The sequence below is a fragment of the Marmota marmota genome, unplaced genomic scaffold (assembly GCF_001458135.2).
Source record: "Marmota marmota marmota unplaced genomic scaffold, marMar, whole genome shotgun sequence".
NCBI classification, from domain to species: Eukaryota; Metazoa; Chordata; class Mammalia; order Rodentia; family Sciuridae; genus Marmota; species Marmota marmota.
The window spans coordinates 837,922-850,673 of NW_026000241.1; the positions used below are offsets into that span (position 1 = coordinate 837,922).

The 12,752-nt window shown below is 50.6% G+C and overlaps 2 protein-coding genes across 2 annotated transcripts in view; one reads left to right on the forward strand and one right to left on the reverse strand.

Annotated features, from left to right (window-relative positions):
• The window catches only part of Atg4d (autophagy related 4D cysteine peptidase), a 7,295-nt gene extending 169 nt beyond the window's left edge, over positions 1-7,126 (forward strand). Inside the window, exons 2-11 of the mRNA XM_015488818.1 lie at positions 5-153; positions 619-702; positions 783-956; positions 1,463-1,739; positions 1,813-1,877; positions 2,888-3,018; positions 5,111-5,189; positions 5,260-5,336; positions 5,421-5,540; positions 6,576-7,126. Coding sequence (XP_015344304.1) covers positions 5-153; positions 619-702; positions 783-956; positions 1,463-1,739; positions 1,813-1,877; positions 2,888-3,018; positions 5,111-5,189; positions 5,260-5,336; positions 5,421-5,540; positions 6,576-6,761 — 1,342 coding nt within the window. The 3' untranslated portion in view covers positions 6,762-7,126. The remainder of the gene's footprint in view (positions 1-4; positions 154-618; positions 703-782; positions 957-1,462; positions 1,740-1,812; positions 1,878-2,887; positions 3,019-5,110; positions 5,190-5,259; positions 5,337-5,420; positions 5,541-6,575) is intronic.
• A 99-nt stretch (positions 7,127-7,225) lies between these two features.
• Positions 7,226-12,752, reverse strand: part of Kri1 (KRI1 homolog) — a 9,360-nt gene continuing 3,833 nt past the window's right edge. Inside the window, exons 10-19 of the mRNA XM_015489010.2 lie at positions 12,487-12,613; positions 12,297-12,392; positions 12,055-12,225; positions 10,747-10,822; positions 10,566-10,654; positions 10,367-10,493; positions 10,153-10,283; positions 8,816-8,880; positions 8,611-8,709; positions 7,226-7,712 (exon numbers count right to left, since the gene is read on the reverse strand). Coding sequence (XP_015344496.1) covers positions 7,373-7,712; positions 8,611-8,709; positions 8,816-8,880; positions 10,153-10,283; positions 10,367-10,493; positions 10,566-10,654; positions 10,747-10,822; positions 12,055-12,225; positions 12,297-12,392; positions 12,487-12,613 — 1,321 coding nt within the window. The 3' untranslated portion in view covers positions 7,226-7,372. The remainder of the gene's footprint in view (positions 7,713-8,610; positions 8,710-8,815; positions 8,881-10,152; positions 10,284-10,366; positions 10,494-10,565; positions 10,655-10,746; positions 10,823-12,054; positions 12,226-12,296; positions 12,393-12,486; positions 12,614-12,752) is intronic.

Sequence of the window (12,752 nt, forward strand, 5' to 3'; positions counted from 1 at the left end):
CGAGGGTTCCTCGAGTCCCGGACCCCAACGGCCTGGGGCCCTCCGGAGCCAGCGGTCCCACTCTTGGCTCTCCTGGAGCTGCCCCAGTTGAGCCGGACGAAGTGGACAAGTTCAAGGCCAAGTTTCTGACTGCCTGGAACAACGTCAAATATGGTGAGGAGGGGGCTCAGCGGTCAGGATTGGAGGGACTCAAGGAAAACCAAATCCCATCCCTGCTGATTATTCCACCATTTGTTCCCATTCTGTGAGTCACCTGTGGGTCTCCACCCTGCCGAACCCAAGGTGAACCCAGGGCAGGTTCTACAGGGAATGTTTCAAGCCCCGCCCATTCCTTCGTTTGACCTTGGGCAAGCTTTTTTGCTTCCCTAAGCTTCCATTCCCCCTTCGGTAAAATGGGTACAATAATCAGAACTGATATAATTCAGACTGAGTTGTTGGTGGACACACATGCAGCTGTTACCAGGGGCCCCACCTCCTCAGGAGTGTGTTACATGTATATTCCAGAAGCATCCCTAAGTAAGGAACCAGAGTCATGTCCATTTCACAGATAGGTGAATGGAAGCCCCTATTGCTGACAATCAAGTGCTTCATTTCTCTGGCTACCTCATGTCTCCTTAGGTTGGGCAGTTAAAAGCCGGACCAGCTTTAGCAAGATCTCCAGCATTCACCTCTGTGGCCGCCGCTACCGTTTTGAGGGCGAAGGTGAGCATGAGGCTGGGACCAGGGTTGGGGTAGGCTTCCAGAGGTGTCCCTGATGGCATCTGACAGGTCTGCTTTTGTAGGTGACATCCAACGTTTCCAGCGAGACTTTGTGTCACGCCTGTGGCTCACTTACCGCCGGGACTTTCCACCCCTGGCGGGGGGCTGCCTGACCTCCGATTGCGGCTGGGGATGCATGTTGCGCAGTGGCCAGATGATGCTGGCCCAGGGCCTGCTACTGCATTTCCTCCCCAGAGGTGAGCCTGCAGAGGAAGGGGTATACTAGGAGTATAATGCCAACCATGTGTCAGCAGTGTTAAAACTGTTTGCAAAGTGTTTAAAGCCATGTTAGAATGGTGTGTTAAGTGATTAGTTTTAGGGAGTGTGAGAGTTGTTTGGAAAATGAGTTTCAGAAGGGAAATGGTACGTGCTTGAAGTCTGAACTACTTGGAAGGCTGGAGTAGGAGGATGGAAAGTTTTGGGAAACTTAACAACACCCTGTCTCAAGGTAAAATTTAAAAAAGGACTAGGGTGTGGCTCAGTGGTAGGATGCTTACCTAGCATGTGTGAGGCCCTGGGTTCCATCTCCAGTATCACCAGAAAAACAGAAAGAAAAAAAATGGAGTTCCAGGCATGTGAAAATTATAGTTAAATTTATGGTTCTCAGAAGTATCAGAATTGTGTGTAAAATATGAATAAATGGGAACTGTGTCCCTCCATACACACACTAGCACTATTTGACTATGTACTCCATCCCCACCAGACTGGAGATGGGCCGAGGGCACAGGCTTGCTTCCCCCTGAGCTGTCAGGGGTGGCCTCTCCCAGCCGGTACCGTGGGCCTGCCCGCTGGATGTCCCCACACTGGGCTCAGGGCACCCCTGAGCTGGAACAGGAACGTCGGCACCGGCAGATTGTGTCCTGGTTTGCTGACCACCCCCAGGCCCCTTTCGGTCTACATCGGCTGGTGGAGCTGGGACAGAGCTCAGGCAAGAAGGCGGGTGACTGGTATGGGCCATCGCTGGTGGCACACATCCTCAGGTGAGGACAGCTGCAGGGAATATGGGAGCTGCTATGTATCCCCAGGAACTCAGGCCTTCCCTTCTACCCCTAGGAAAGCTGTGGAGAGCTGCTCAGAGGTCACCCGCCTGGTAGTGTATGTTTCTCAGGACTGCACAGGTAAGGGGCTAGGAGCCAGTCATTGCCTTAACTGCCCCTTAGGACTCACCTTTTTCAGAGACTGAGAAAAGTTCTGGGGTACAGGAACACTTGGGAAGGATTCTAGGCCCATGGCTTAGAAGGTATACAGGGTCCCTTTCTTCTGCCTCTTTCTAGAACCAGGAGAGGAAACTTCAGGGGCTTCACCTTGATAGAAACATAAGGTTCTCCCTCTCCCCTGTCCCATTCACTCTTGCTGTTCTAACGATTATAACATTTGGAGGTCTGTCTGGTCTCCTCTGCCACAGAGAGTTGTCATGAGGATTCGGTGAATCAATAGTACAAGCAATAATACAAGTACTTAGAGCAGTCTTTTCACGAGCCAATATTCACTAAGTAGTAGTTATTATTATAATATCTCACTACCCTCCAAATCAGTTTAAAAGGGTCTTGACAGGAGCACTATGGTTTTCTGTCAGGGAATCTGCATAACCTATAAATTTTCAAGCAAAATTGTGTTTGGGACAAGATTTGATTTTTAGAGAATGGGGTTTCCAAAAAGGGTTGAGTCTATTTGCTGGGAGCCAGGAAAGAGGCCTCATGGAAGGAGATGGGGGTTGGGGAAGAGTAAAGAGTGGACTTGTGGAAGAGGGACACACAGGGACAAAGTACCTGGTGCTCCCATTTCTATATAGGCAAACCATGGTGCTGTGTCACTGGGGGGCCAGTCCAACTTGGGACTCTAGAGGGGCATTTGACCTAGAAGGAGAGGCTGCTGCTTTCTGTTTTATGCTCTTGGTCTCCGTGTCTTAGTCGCCCTCTCTGTTAAATGGGGATATCCCCATGTGCCTGGAGGTCCCAGGATTGTCTGGCAGTTTTGGAGGGCACTAGAAATTTTTGGCTGACAATGATGTTATTGCTCACCAGGAGCTTGTACAGATAAGGTTGGGCCCCTGGGGTTTGAGGGCCATCCTCCAGAGCTTGAAGGGTAGGTAGGAAGGTGACCTACTGCTGCCCTGTCATCCCCCCAGTTTATAAGGCGGACGTGGCACGCCTGGTGGCCAGGTCGGACTCTACAGCTGAGTGGAAGTCTGTGGTCATCCTGGTGCCTGTGCGACTGGGTGGTGAGACGCTCAACCCAGTGTACGTGCCCTGCGTAAAGGTAGGTTTGCACAGATTCTGGCATCTCCACCTGGGAGCCCTCCACCTTTTTAGCTTGGGTTCGGATCGCAGTTTGTGTCTCCTTCATCCCTTCATCCTTTTTTTTCAGTAGTCATGGAGTGCCTATGTGCCACTTGCTGTCCTGGGTGTTGAGATCCAGGGAGGAACAGAACAGGCAGAAATTCTGAATGTGTCCAGTGGGAGGGGCATGATCTGTGATTAAACTGGCATTAGAGGGTGGGCATGTAGTTCAATGGGAGAGCACACCAAAAAGGAAAAAAAAATAATAATTAAAAAAAAAGGCATTGTTGGGGCCAGGGTTGTAGCTAAGCGATAGAGTGCTTGCTGAGCATGCATGTTCGACCCTGGCACCACATAAAAATAAATAAAAAATAAAGTTGGCATTGTGCCCTGGACTCTAAAGGGAAGGAAACTTCCCCAGTACGGGTGCACGGGATGGCTGTGGAGCATGGGAAAGCCCCTGCCCAGCCCAGAAGCAAATGAGGAACCAGAGAAGTGGTCCAGGGAAAAGGAACAGCAAGACAAAGGCCCAGGAGCTGGAAAAACCCAGATGCATTTGCACCCAAGAGTTCTCCCGTAGCCCACAAGGCGCTGAACCATTTGTTCCTGTCACCTCCGTGAACTTCTCACCCAGACTCCTCTGTCACTCACTCTGCTTCAGTCACATGGGCCTCTGTACTGTTTTCACACCACCCCTGCCTCTGCACCTTTGTACTTGTTCCCTTTGTACTAGGACAGCTTTCTTTCTAGCCCTGCCAATGCCTCCCTCTCTAATCCCCCAGGTCTTTGTTGAGACCTCACCTCTCAATGAGGCCTTTCCGACTTCCCTGTTTTGTTGGTACTGGGATTAAACTCAAGTGAACTCAACCGCTGAGCCACATCCCCAGCCCTATTTTGTATTTTATTTAGAGACAGGGTCTCACTGAGTTGCTTAGCACCTCACCTTTGCTGAGGCTGGCTTTGAACTCACGATCCTCCTGGCTCAGCCACCCAAGCTGCTGGGATTACAGGCGTGTGCCACCATGTCCGGCTGACTTCCCTGTTTAAAACTGCAGAGTCTGAGAGCCAGGCATGGTGGCATGTGCCTCTTTAAGCCCAGTGGCCCAGGAGGATGAGGCAGGACGATTGCGAGTCCAAAGCCAGCCTTAGCAAAAGCGAGGTGCTAAGCTACTAAGTGAAACCCTGTTTCTAAATAAAATACAAAATGGGGCTGGGAATGTGGCTTAGTGGTTGAGTGCCCCTGAGTTTAATTCCTGGTACTTCCCCAAATAAATAAATTAAAAGGGTTGGGGATGTGACTCAGTGGTTAAGCACTCCTGGGTTCAATACCTGGTACTTAAAAAAATAAATTGAGGGGCTGGGGATGTGGCTCAAGCGGTATCGTGCTCGCCTGGCATGCATGTGGCCTGGGTTCAATCCTCAGCACCACATACAAACAAAGATGTTGTGTCCACCAAAAACTTAAATAAATAAATAAATAATAAATAAATAAATAAAATTGAAATAAAATCACAAAGTCTGCCTTGCACAGTGGCACACACTTTTAATCTCTGTGACTTGGGGGCAGAGGCAAGAGGGTCACAAGTTTAAGTCTTGCTTGGGCAACTTAGACCCTGTTTCAAATTTAAAAAGGGCTCGGTATGTAGTTCAGTGGTATAGTGCCCCTGGATTCAATCCCAGTACTGTAAGTAAATAAATGATAAATAAAATTGCAAAGTCTTGTGCTGGACTTGTAGCTCAGTGATAGAGCACTTGCCTAGTGTGTACAAGGCCCTGGGTTCATTCCCCAACAGCACAAAAAAAAAAAAAAAAGTAAATAAAACTTCAAGCCACCTTTCCTCCTTTATCCTTTTCTATAATGTTATTATCTCTAATAAGTAGTTCATCTTCCTTGTTCATTTCCCACACTAGAATGTCAGCTCCATGAGGCAGGGGTGTGTTCATCTTAACTATTATTACTTCCCCAGGGCTTAGCACAGGACTGGGTTTACATACTGTAGGTGTCTGCTAAGTGTTTTGAGTGACTGCCTCATGCCACCTGCCTCTGCTTCTGCCCCCTCTCCTCCCTGCAGGAGCTACTGCGGTCAGAACTGTGCTTAGGCATCATGGGGGGCAAGCCACGACACTCACTGTACTTCATCGGCTACCAGGGTAGGCCTTGCCCCACTGTGCCCTTTCCTACCTCCTTGCCCTTCCCCTGCTCATGTCTGGCTCCCTGCAGATGACTTCCTGCTCTACCTGGACCCCCACTACTGCCAGCCAACAGTGGATGTCAGCCAGGCTGATTTTCCCCTGGAGGTGAGCTGGTTTCCCCAGGGTGGGGTTGGGCTTAATGGAGAGGCAGCTGGACTCCTCTGAACCTCCCTCATCTTTCTGCCTCAGTCTTTCCATTGTACCTCACCCCGCAAGATGGCCTTCGCCAAGATGGACCCTAGCTGTACCGTGGGGTTCTATGCTGGAGACAGGAAGGAGTTTGAGAAGCTCTGCTCGGAGCTGACCAGGGTGAGCAAGAAGAAAGGTGGGAGGCACAGGCAGGGCTGGGGTTAAAAGAGGAACAAAGACCTGAGTCCAGTAGACCTGGCGGTGCAGGCTGTTATAGTTTAGAAAATGTAAAGAATGTCTCCCTTTAGGCCAGATGTGGTGATGCATGCCTGTAATACCAGTGATTTGGGAAGTTGAGGCAGGAGGATCACAAATTTGGGGCCAGCTTTAGCAGACCCTAAGCAACTTCTGAACCCAGTCTCAAAAGAAAAATAGCTGAGGATGTAGCTCTGTGGTAAAGTGCCTGTGGTTGGCAGTGGCACACGGCTATAACCCCAGCTTTTCAGTGGGCAGAGGCAGGAGGATAAGAAGTTAGAGCAACATGGGCAGATCAGCAAGACCCTGTCTCAAAGGGCTGAGGAGCTCCGCACAGTAACACACACCTGTAATCCCAGTGTCTTGGGAGACTTACGCAGGAGGATCACAAGTTCAAACCCAGCCTCGGCAATTTAGCAAGGCCCTGAGCAATAATAAAATATAAAAAAGCGCTGGGGATGTGGCTCAGTGGTTAAGCCCCTCTGGGTCAATCCCTGGTACTGAAAAAAAAAAAAAAAATGGCTGGGTATGTAGTTCAGTGGCAGAGTGCTTGCCTAGCATGTGCAAGGGCTGGACTTCTATCCCTAGAACTACTGGAAGGAAAAATTTGGCAAGGATTATGGTGTCTGCAAGATGGAAAAATCCCAGCTTTTATTTAACGAGAGTAAAATGGGATGTGAATTAAAAGGCTTGGGACATTACTGCCTTGGGGGCAGCTGTATCAATTTCACCTGGTTTTTGGTCTCTGTAGTACCCTTATTGTGGTATAATATGGCCACCAGTCCTTCCAGGTACCCCCAATACCTGTTCATCTGAAGGGGTACTGTTTTTATAGTAGATCCTATAGATATCCCAGGGCCATTTTCATTGTTTGTGAGTGGTAGTGCCTTTGCCCTTGGGTGGCTACTGGGCTCTGGGATTGGTTACTGTTAAGAGGCTGAGCCTCTTGCCTTCCAACAGGTTCTCAGCTCCTCTTCAGCCACAGAACGGTACCCCATGTTCACCCTGGCCGAGGGCCACGCTCAGGACCACAGCCTGGATGACCTCTGCTCCCAGCTTTCCCAGCCAGCCACTCTGCGCGCCCCTCGCACAGGGCGCCTCCTCAAGGCCAAAAGGCCAAGCTCCGAGGACTTTGTGTTTTTATAATGGGATTGGGAGGGAAAAGATGCAATACTATTTATTTTTTTATTTATGTCATCTTGGATATGGGATCTAGAACTCTGGTGATAGGATCCCTATTCTCACCCCCTCCACAAACCCGGCTGAGACCTGTCTAGGACTCTGCAGGTCTGGGGCTGTTCTAGCAGTGGATGAGCCCCAGGCAGCCTGCCTCCTGCCAACTGGGTCCTCCTCACAGGCAGGGAGTGAGGGAGGACTCCCGGGCACTCACTCAGGGCCTGACTCAAGTACTGTAGTTTGCACTGGACCAGCTGTGCCCCTCATGTTCCCAAAGCCCCTTCTAAGGGAACTTTGGCTGCTGGGGGATAATAAAGCTGCTGAACTTGAACGTGGAAATGGCTGGGCTTAGCATTCATTGCAAGGGGATGTGGGGTCCAAGGTTGTTCAAGGTGTGGTTTCTAAGCCACTTGAGGAAGTTAGTTAAGCCAACCTCAGTTTCATCATCTTTTAAGAGAGGGTGATGCACTTGCCTGCAGGTAGACATGAGGTTCCCCAGAGCAGGTGCATAGCACAGGTTGGCAGGAGGGAAGACCTGGTCCAGGGAAGGAGCCCATCAGCCTCTGCCTGCTCCATGATCTTTAGGGGCAGTTTTTGGGCCCACGCTGTTTCCTTAGTTGCTTGCTCAGCTGGCGGAAGTGCAGCCTTTTGGGGTTGAGGCCAAAGGCCTGAAGTCTCTGACGGCTGAACTCATGGCCACCAAGTGTCACAGTGGGGCCCAATAGCCGTGCCTTCTTGTTCCTCTTCCGTCTTTGGGGGGCTGGCTTTTCAATGGGTGAAACAGACACCTCTTCTTCCTGTGCTGGGGGGCTCTTTGCCTGGGGCTGCTTCCTACAGGCCCCATCAGGCACTGACAGCTGCCCCTGTGGGCTAGCTTTGTCTCTCTGTGGATTCCTTGTGGCTTCTGTGGGTGACTGTGTCCTATAGGCAAAAAGTCAGGGATCAGGCCAGGCCAGTCATGACCAGCTCCTGAGCACCCCCACCCCCACCCCCTCCTCCCCCAGCCACAGCCCCATTTTATAGATAAGAAGAAGCATCTACAGAGATTCAGGCCCTGCCTGGGGTTCAAAACTGGGCCTGATGTAAAAGTCAAGTTTTTCTTACTGAACACTAAGGATGGATTATGATGCTGATAATTTTGGTATTTGTGCCTGGGCCTACTTTAAGCTATTCATATAAATCAACTGAGTTTTAAATCAACTCTGTAGCTGAGTGTGATGGCACATACCTATAACTCCATATACTAGGAAGGCTAAGACAGGAGCATCTCAAGTTCAAGGATAGCCTGGACAATTCAGTAATATGCTCTCTAAATAAAAAGGGCTGGAGATGTGGCTCAGTGGCACAGTGCTTGCCTAACTGTGTGAAACCCTGAGCTCAATTCCCCGTGTTGAAAAAAAAAATTTTTTTTAATGAACTATGAGCTTCTACTACCCCTATTTATATACTGGGAAATAATGAGCATCATAAAGTTGTTGATGGACCCTTATTTTACTCATTTATTTATATGCAGTACTGAAAATCGAACCAGTGCCTCACATGTGAGACAAGCACTTTACCACTAAGCCATAACCCCAGCCCCACCATTTTCTATATTTTTGATGCTGAGAATTAAACCCCCTGAGTTACATCCCCAGCCAAACGGATGTCCATTTTATAGATGAGATGGGTAGTGACTTGCTCAAGATCACCCAGCAGTGGTGCAGGTAGACTGGAACACAGGACTCAGATAGGGAAGTCCATTGCCATGGTCATGCAATCAGTGGCTGACAAAGTGACACAAACCCAAGTCCCAGGTTACCAACCCAGCAGTACTTACTCCTCTGGGCAAAGCGACTTGAAGATCTGCCTCTTTTTCCATGAGTTCTGGGCCTTCTGGCTGTATGCCCGCTTGTCCTGCAGCTCCTCCTGCTCTGACCTGCAGGTACCCGGCAGATATGCCTGTCACCTGGTGCTCTGGGAGGTGTTCATACTTGCGGCCCAACAGCCTGTTACCAGGCACTGGCCCCACCCTGCCCCGTCACCTGTACATGCAGGTCTTCTTCAGGGAACACCACCGATTCAGCTCCTTGTCATCAGCAGCAAGGATCTGTGTGGAAGGGAGAGGGAGACCCTGAGCCTTAGTCACCTCATTGGTGGACGCAGGGTCATGTGAGGACTACCTAGCAGGGATGTCGTGATGTTGGGAGAGCGCTGACTTCTGTAGTAGACACTTGAGGTTCTGGTGGATGGTCTCAAATGCAGAAACTGGTTCAGGGAGGGGATTCTTGCTCCAGGTCATGGGGCCAGGAAGTTGGCTAGTTTCAGACTCCAGGTTGAACCCAAGAGCCCTGAGCCCTCACCGGAAATACAATGCTGACCCCGAAGTCTCAAATAAAGGCAGGGTAGGGGTCCCATGCCAACTACCTTTACCAACCAAGGTAAAGCCCAGGTTCCCAAGATTGCCTCCCCATTTATGAGGTGGGCATCCCTTCAGAACCCCCTGGAAAGTCACTGGGTAGATTAAGGGAGTGTTTCTGCATGGAATAAGCTCAGTCAACACTGGCCATTTTTACTGACCATAAATCAATAGTCAAACTAGGGCTTGTGGGCATTCACAACCTGTCAGGTGCTATTCAAAGAGCCACATATGTTGGATTTCATTTCTGCTTCATAGCCTAAGGTGGGGGCTATTTATTTCCATTTTAAAGATGGGGAAACTGAGGTGTGGGTGGTCAAATCATTTATCCAAGTTCACACAACTGCTCAGCTACCTAGCCAGGACTTGAACCTGGGCCATTTGGTTGTATAGACCAAGTCTTTTTGTTGTTTTGTGTGGGAGGGGCTCAATCAAGATCCCAGCAAGTCTTATGTCCAACCTACTGCTGATACACACTAGCAGAATTAAAAGTCATCTAAAAGGACTGGGGCTATAACTTTAGTGGTAAAGTATGTGCTTAGGGGGTCGGGATTGTGGCTCAGCGGTAAAGTGCTTGCCAAGCACATGTGAGGCCCTGGGTTCGATCCTCAGCACCACATAAGGATGAAAATAAATATGTTCAACTATAACTAAAAAATAATAAGTATGTGCTTAGCATGTGTGAGGCCCTGGGTTCCATCCTCACCATCTACCCCCAACTCCTGGCCAAAAGGGCATAATGGATTGTGCCTTGGACACTGTGCCAAGCCCTCTGGCCCTTGGCCTCATGGAGACCCTTTCAGACAGGTAAGGTTATTATTGCCAACATTAGCACTATTGTTATTATATTTGAGATGAAGAAATGGGCCACAGTATTGTGGCATCTTTGGGCCTCAGCCAGCTCTCTGGTCCCTCTTGCATCCTGGGTGCCCTTGCTGTCCCATGCCCACCCAAGGCCCTGACCTCCTCAGTACTGAGCCCAAAGTCACAGGGCACCACAGTGCGGTACTTGAAGCGACAAGGGAGGTCATCAATGATGTCCTCATAATCCAGCCGGTAATATTCATCTAGATACTCCTCAAAGGTCTTGTCCTCTGCAGGGGAGACAAAGCCAGGTTGCTGGGGTGTTCCAGGCCCTGTGGAGTCCCACCATCACCCAGGGCCCATCGGGCCTCACCAGGGTTGAACACAGGTTTTTCCTGCCCCACAGCTGTGGCAAAGGGTGATTTGCGCTTCTTCTTGCCCGTGGAGGGGATCTCTCGCTTCTTCTTCCGATGCTGGCTGGGGTCGTAGTCAGCATCCATCTGCCAGGCACACAAGTTAAGATTCCAGCAGCCCTCTAGGCCCCTGAGACATCCCCCACTGGTGACACCTACATTGAAGTCGGGGTCCTCGCAGTGTGGCTCCTGCTGGCTCCAAGCTCCATCCTCCTCCTGTCCATCCCATGTGTCCCAGTTCCAGTCCTCTGATTCCAGAGAGGACAGAAAGGTTGGGTCAGGGTGGGACCTGGACTGTAGGCCCCACTTCTACCCCAGCCTCCTGTGCAGGTGATGTCACCTTCCAGCCCCTCCTCTTCCTCAAACTGTGGCTTCTCCTCCTCTGCAGTGCCATAGAAGTCATCTCCAAAGCATTTCTGTAGGATCAGAGCTGGGGGTCAGCAGGGCCTTCTTGCTTCACAGGAAGCCATGAAGATGCCAACAATGCCCTTGGCACCTTTACTCTTGCACCCTATGTGGCTCCTAGTACCCTCCCAAGACCTACCTCCTAAAGCAAGGGACCCTAGGGGTTCAGGACCCTTCACTGACCCCTGCTGGTTACCCTGTCATTCTAGCTACCAGTATGTTCCACAGACCCAGTTCTTTCTAGCTTGCAGGTCTTTGCTCTGTGGCACCCTCTGCCTGTCTTGGGCTGGCTAACTGCTACTCGGGCATGAGGACTTATTTTAGTTGCCTGGTCAGGGGACTCCTCTAAGATCCCACCATTTCCTGCATGTCCCCATCACTACCCTGATCCCAGTGGGTTATACCCACATAGATATATTCCTGGCATATAGTAGGAGCATAATAAATGTTAGACTGATTTTCACCACCATAGGCAATCAAAGAAGGTGAAATAAGGCCCCTGCTGGAACCGCAGCATCCAATGGAGGTCTAGTGAAAGCAAGTATTGTGAGCTGCATCATTTATAAAGCACCTACTACATGTCCGAACCTGGAGAGCATCCTTCTCTTTTCTTACAACCACCCTGAGTAACTACTTCCATCTCAGAAAACAAAGCTCAGGGATGAGAAGCTCCCAGTTTTCAGGCCTTCTTCCCAGCTCCCCAGGCTCAGGCCTCACCGGGGCCCCTGCATAAAGCCCTCACCTGAGCCGTGTTCCCTCACAATCGGCAATAAACACTAACTGCTCAAAAAATGAGTTGAAAGGAGATCTGGATGGTCCCTGACAATGGTTCAACTTAGGATTTTTCTCTGTAAACTCTAAGACCCTGTCTCTAAATAAAATACAAAATAGGGCTAGAGATGTGGCTCAGTAGTCAAGTGCCCACGTTCAATCCCTGGTACTAAAAAAAAAAAAGAATTCAACCTGTATTTTATGTGGTGCTGAGGACTGGACCCAGTGTCTCACCTGTGCTAGGCAAGCACTCCACCACTGAGCTACTACCCCAGCCCCCAATTAAGCTATAACGTGAATTCTTTCCAATCTATCCTTACAATGGCCCTGGGGTAGATGCTACTGTTAGACCCACCTTCCAGGCAGGGAAAGAGGCTCAGAAAGAGCAAGTCACTTTTCTGAGGCCACACGCTAGGAAACAACCTGATTTTGGTCAAGTTCGTGAGGACTTGATGCCATGACTGAACCGCACCTGCATAAGCTGGTCGTGTCGGGCGGGGTCAAAATCATCCTCAAGGTCCTGCTCCTCAAGGCCCAGTGTCTCGTTGCCAGTCACCTGGCGCAGCTTCTCCAGCTTTGCCAGAATCTCCTTCCTCTTCAGGTTCTTCAGTTGCTTTAGCTCCTCCTGCTTCCTGGCCTTCTCCTATGGGCAGGGGGCAGGCCATGGGCTTTCCTAGTGGGCTGGGTCACCCCCAGCTGGCCTCCCCCACTCACCCTCCTCTTTCGCTCCCTGGTTTCTTCCCGCTTCTCCTTCCTGCGCTCATCCTTGCGGCGCACAGAGGATGCGATGGTACGCGGGTAGGTCTTGACCTGAGGGTAGCAGAAGAGCCAGAGAGATGACCTGCGGCTCTCCAGCCTGGAACAGAGGTCTGGGGCCTCCCTGACCCCGGCCCTGGACACACACCGAGGCCGAGTCTGGCTCCTCAAAGCGGAAGTTGTATTTGTGCTCAAAGTCTTCCTGCTTCTTCAGGAACAGCTCCCCCTCATCTGAGGAATCCTCTACAGCCAGTTGGACTCGGGGGCTGAGGACCCTGAAGGGCAGGACAGGGCAAGGCTGGGGGAGTCAGCTGAGATAGGTCGGGCCACATGCATGGGCGGGTACCAGAAGAATCTACTCATTTAATCCCCCCCCCCCCAGTGCCCAGCAGCCTACAACGGTGAATGATTCTA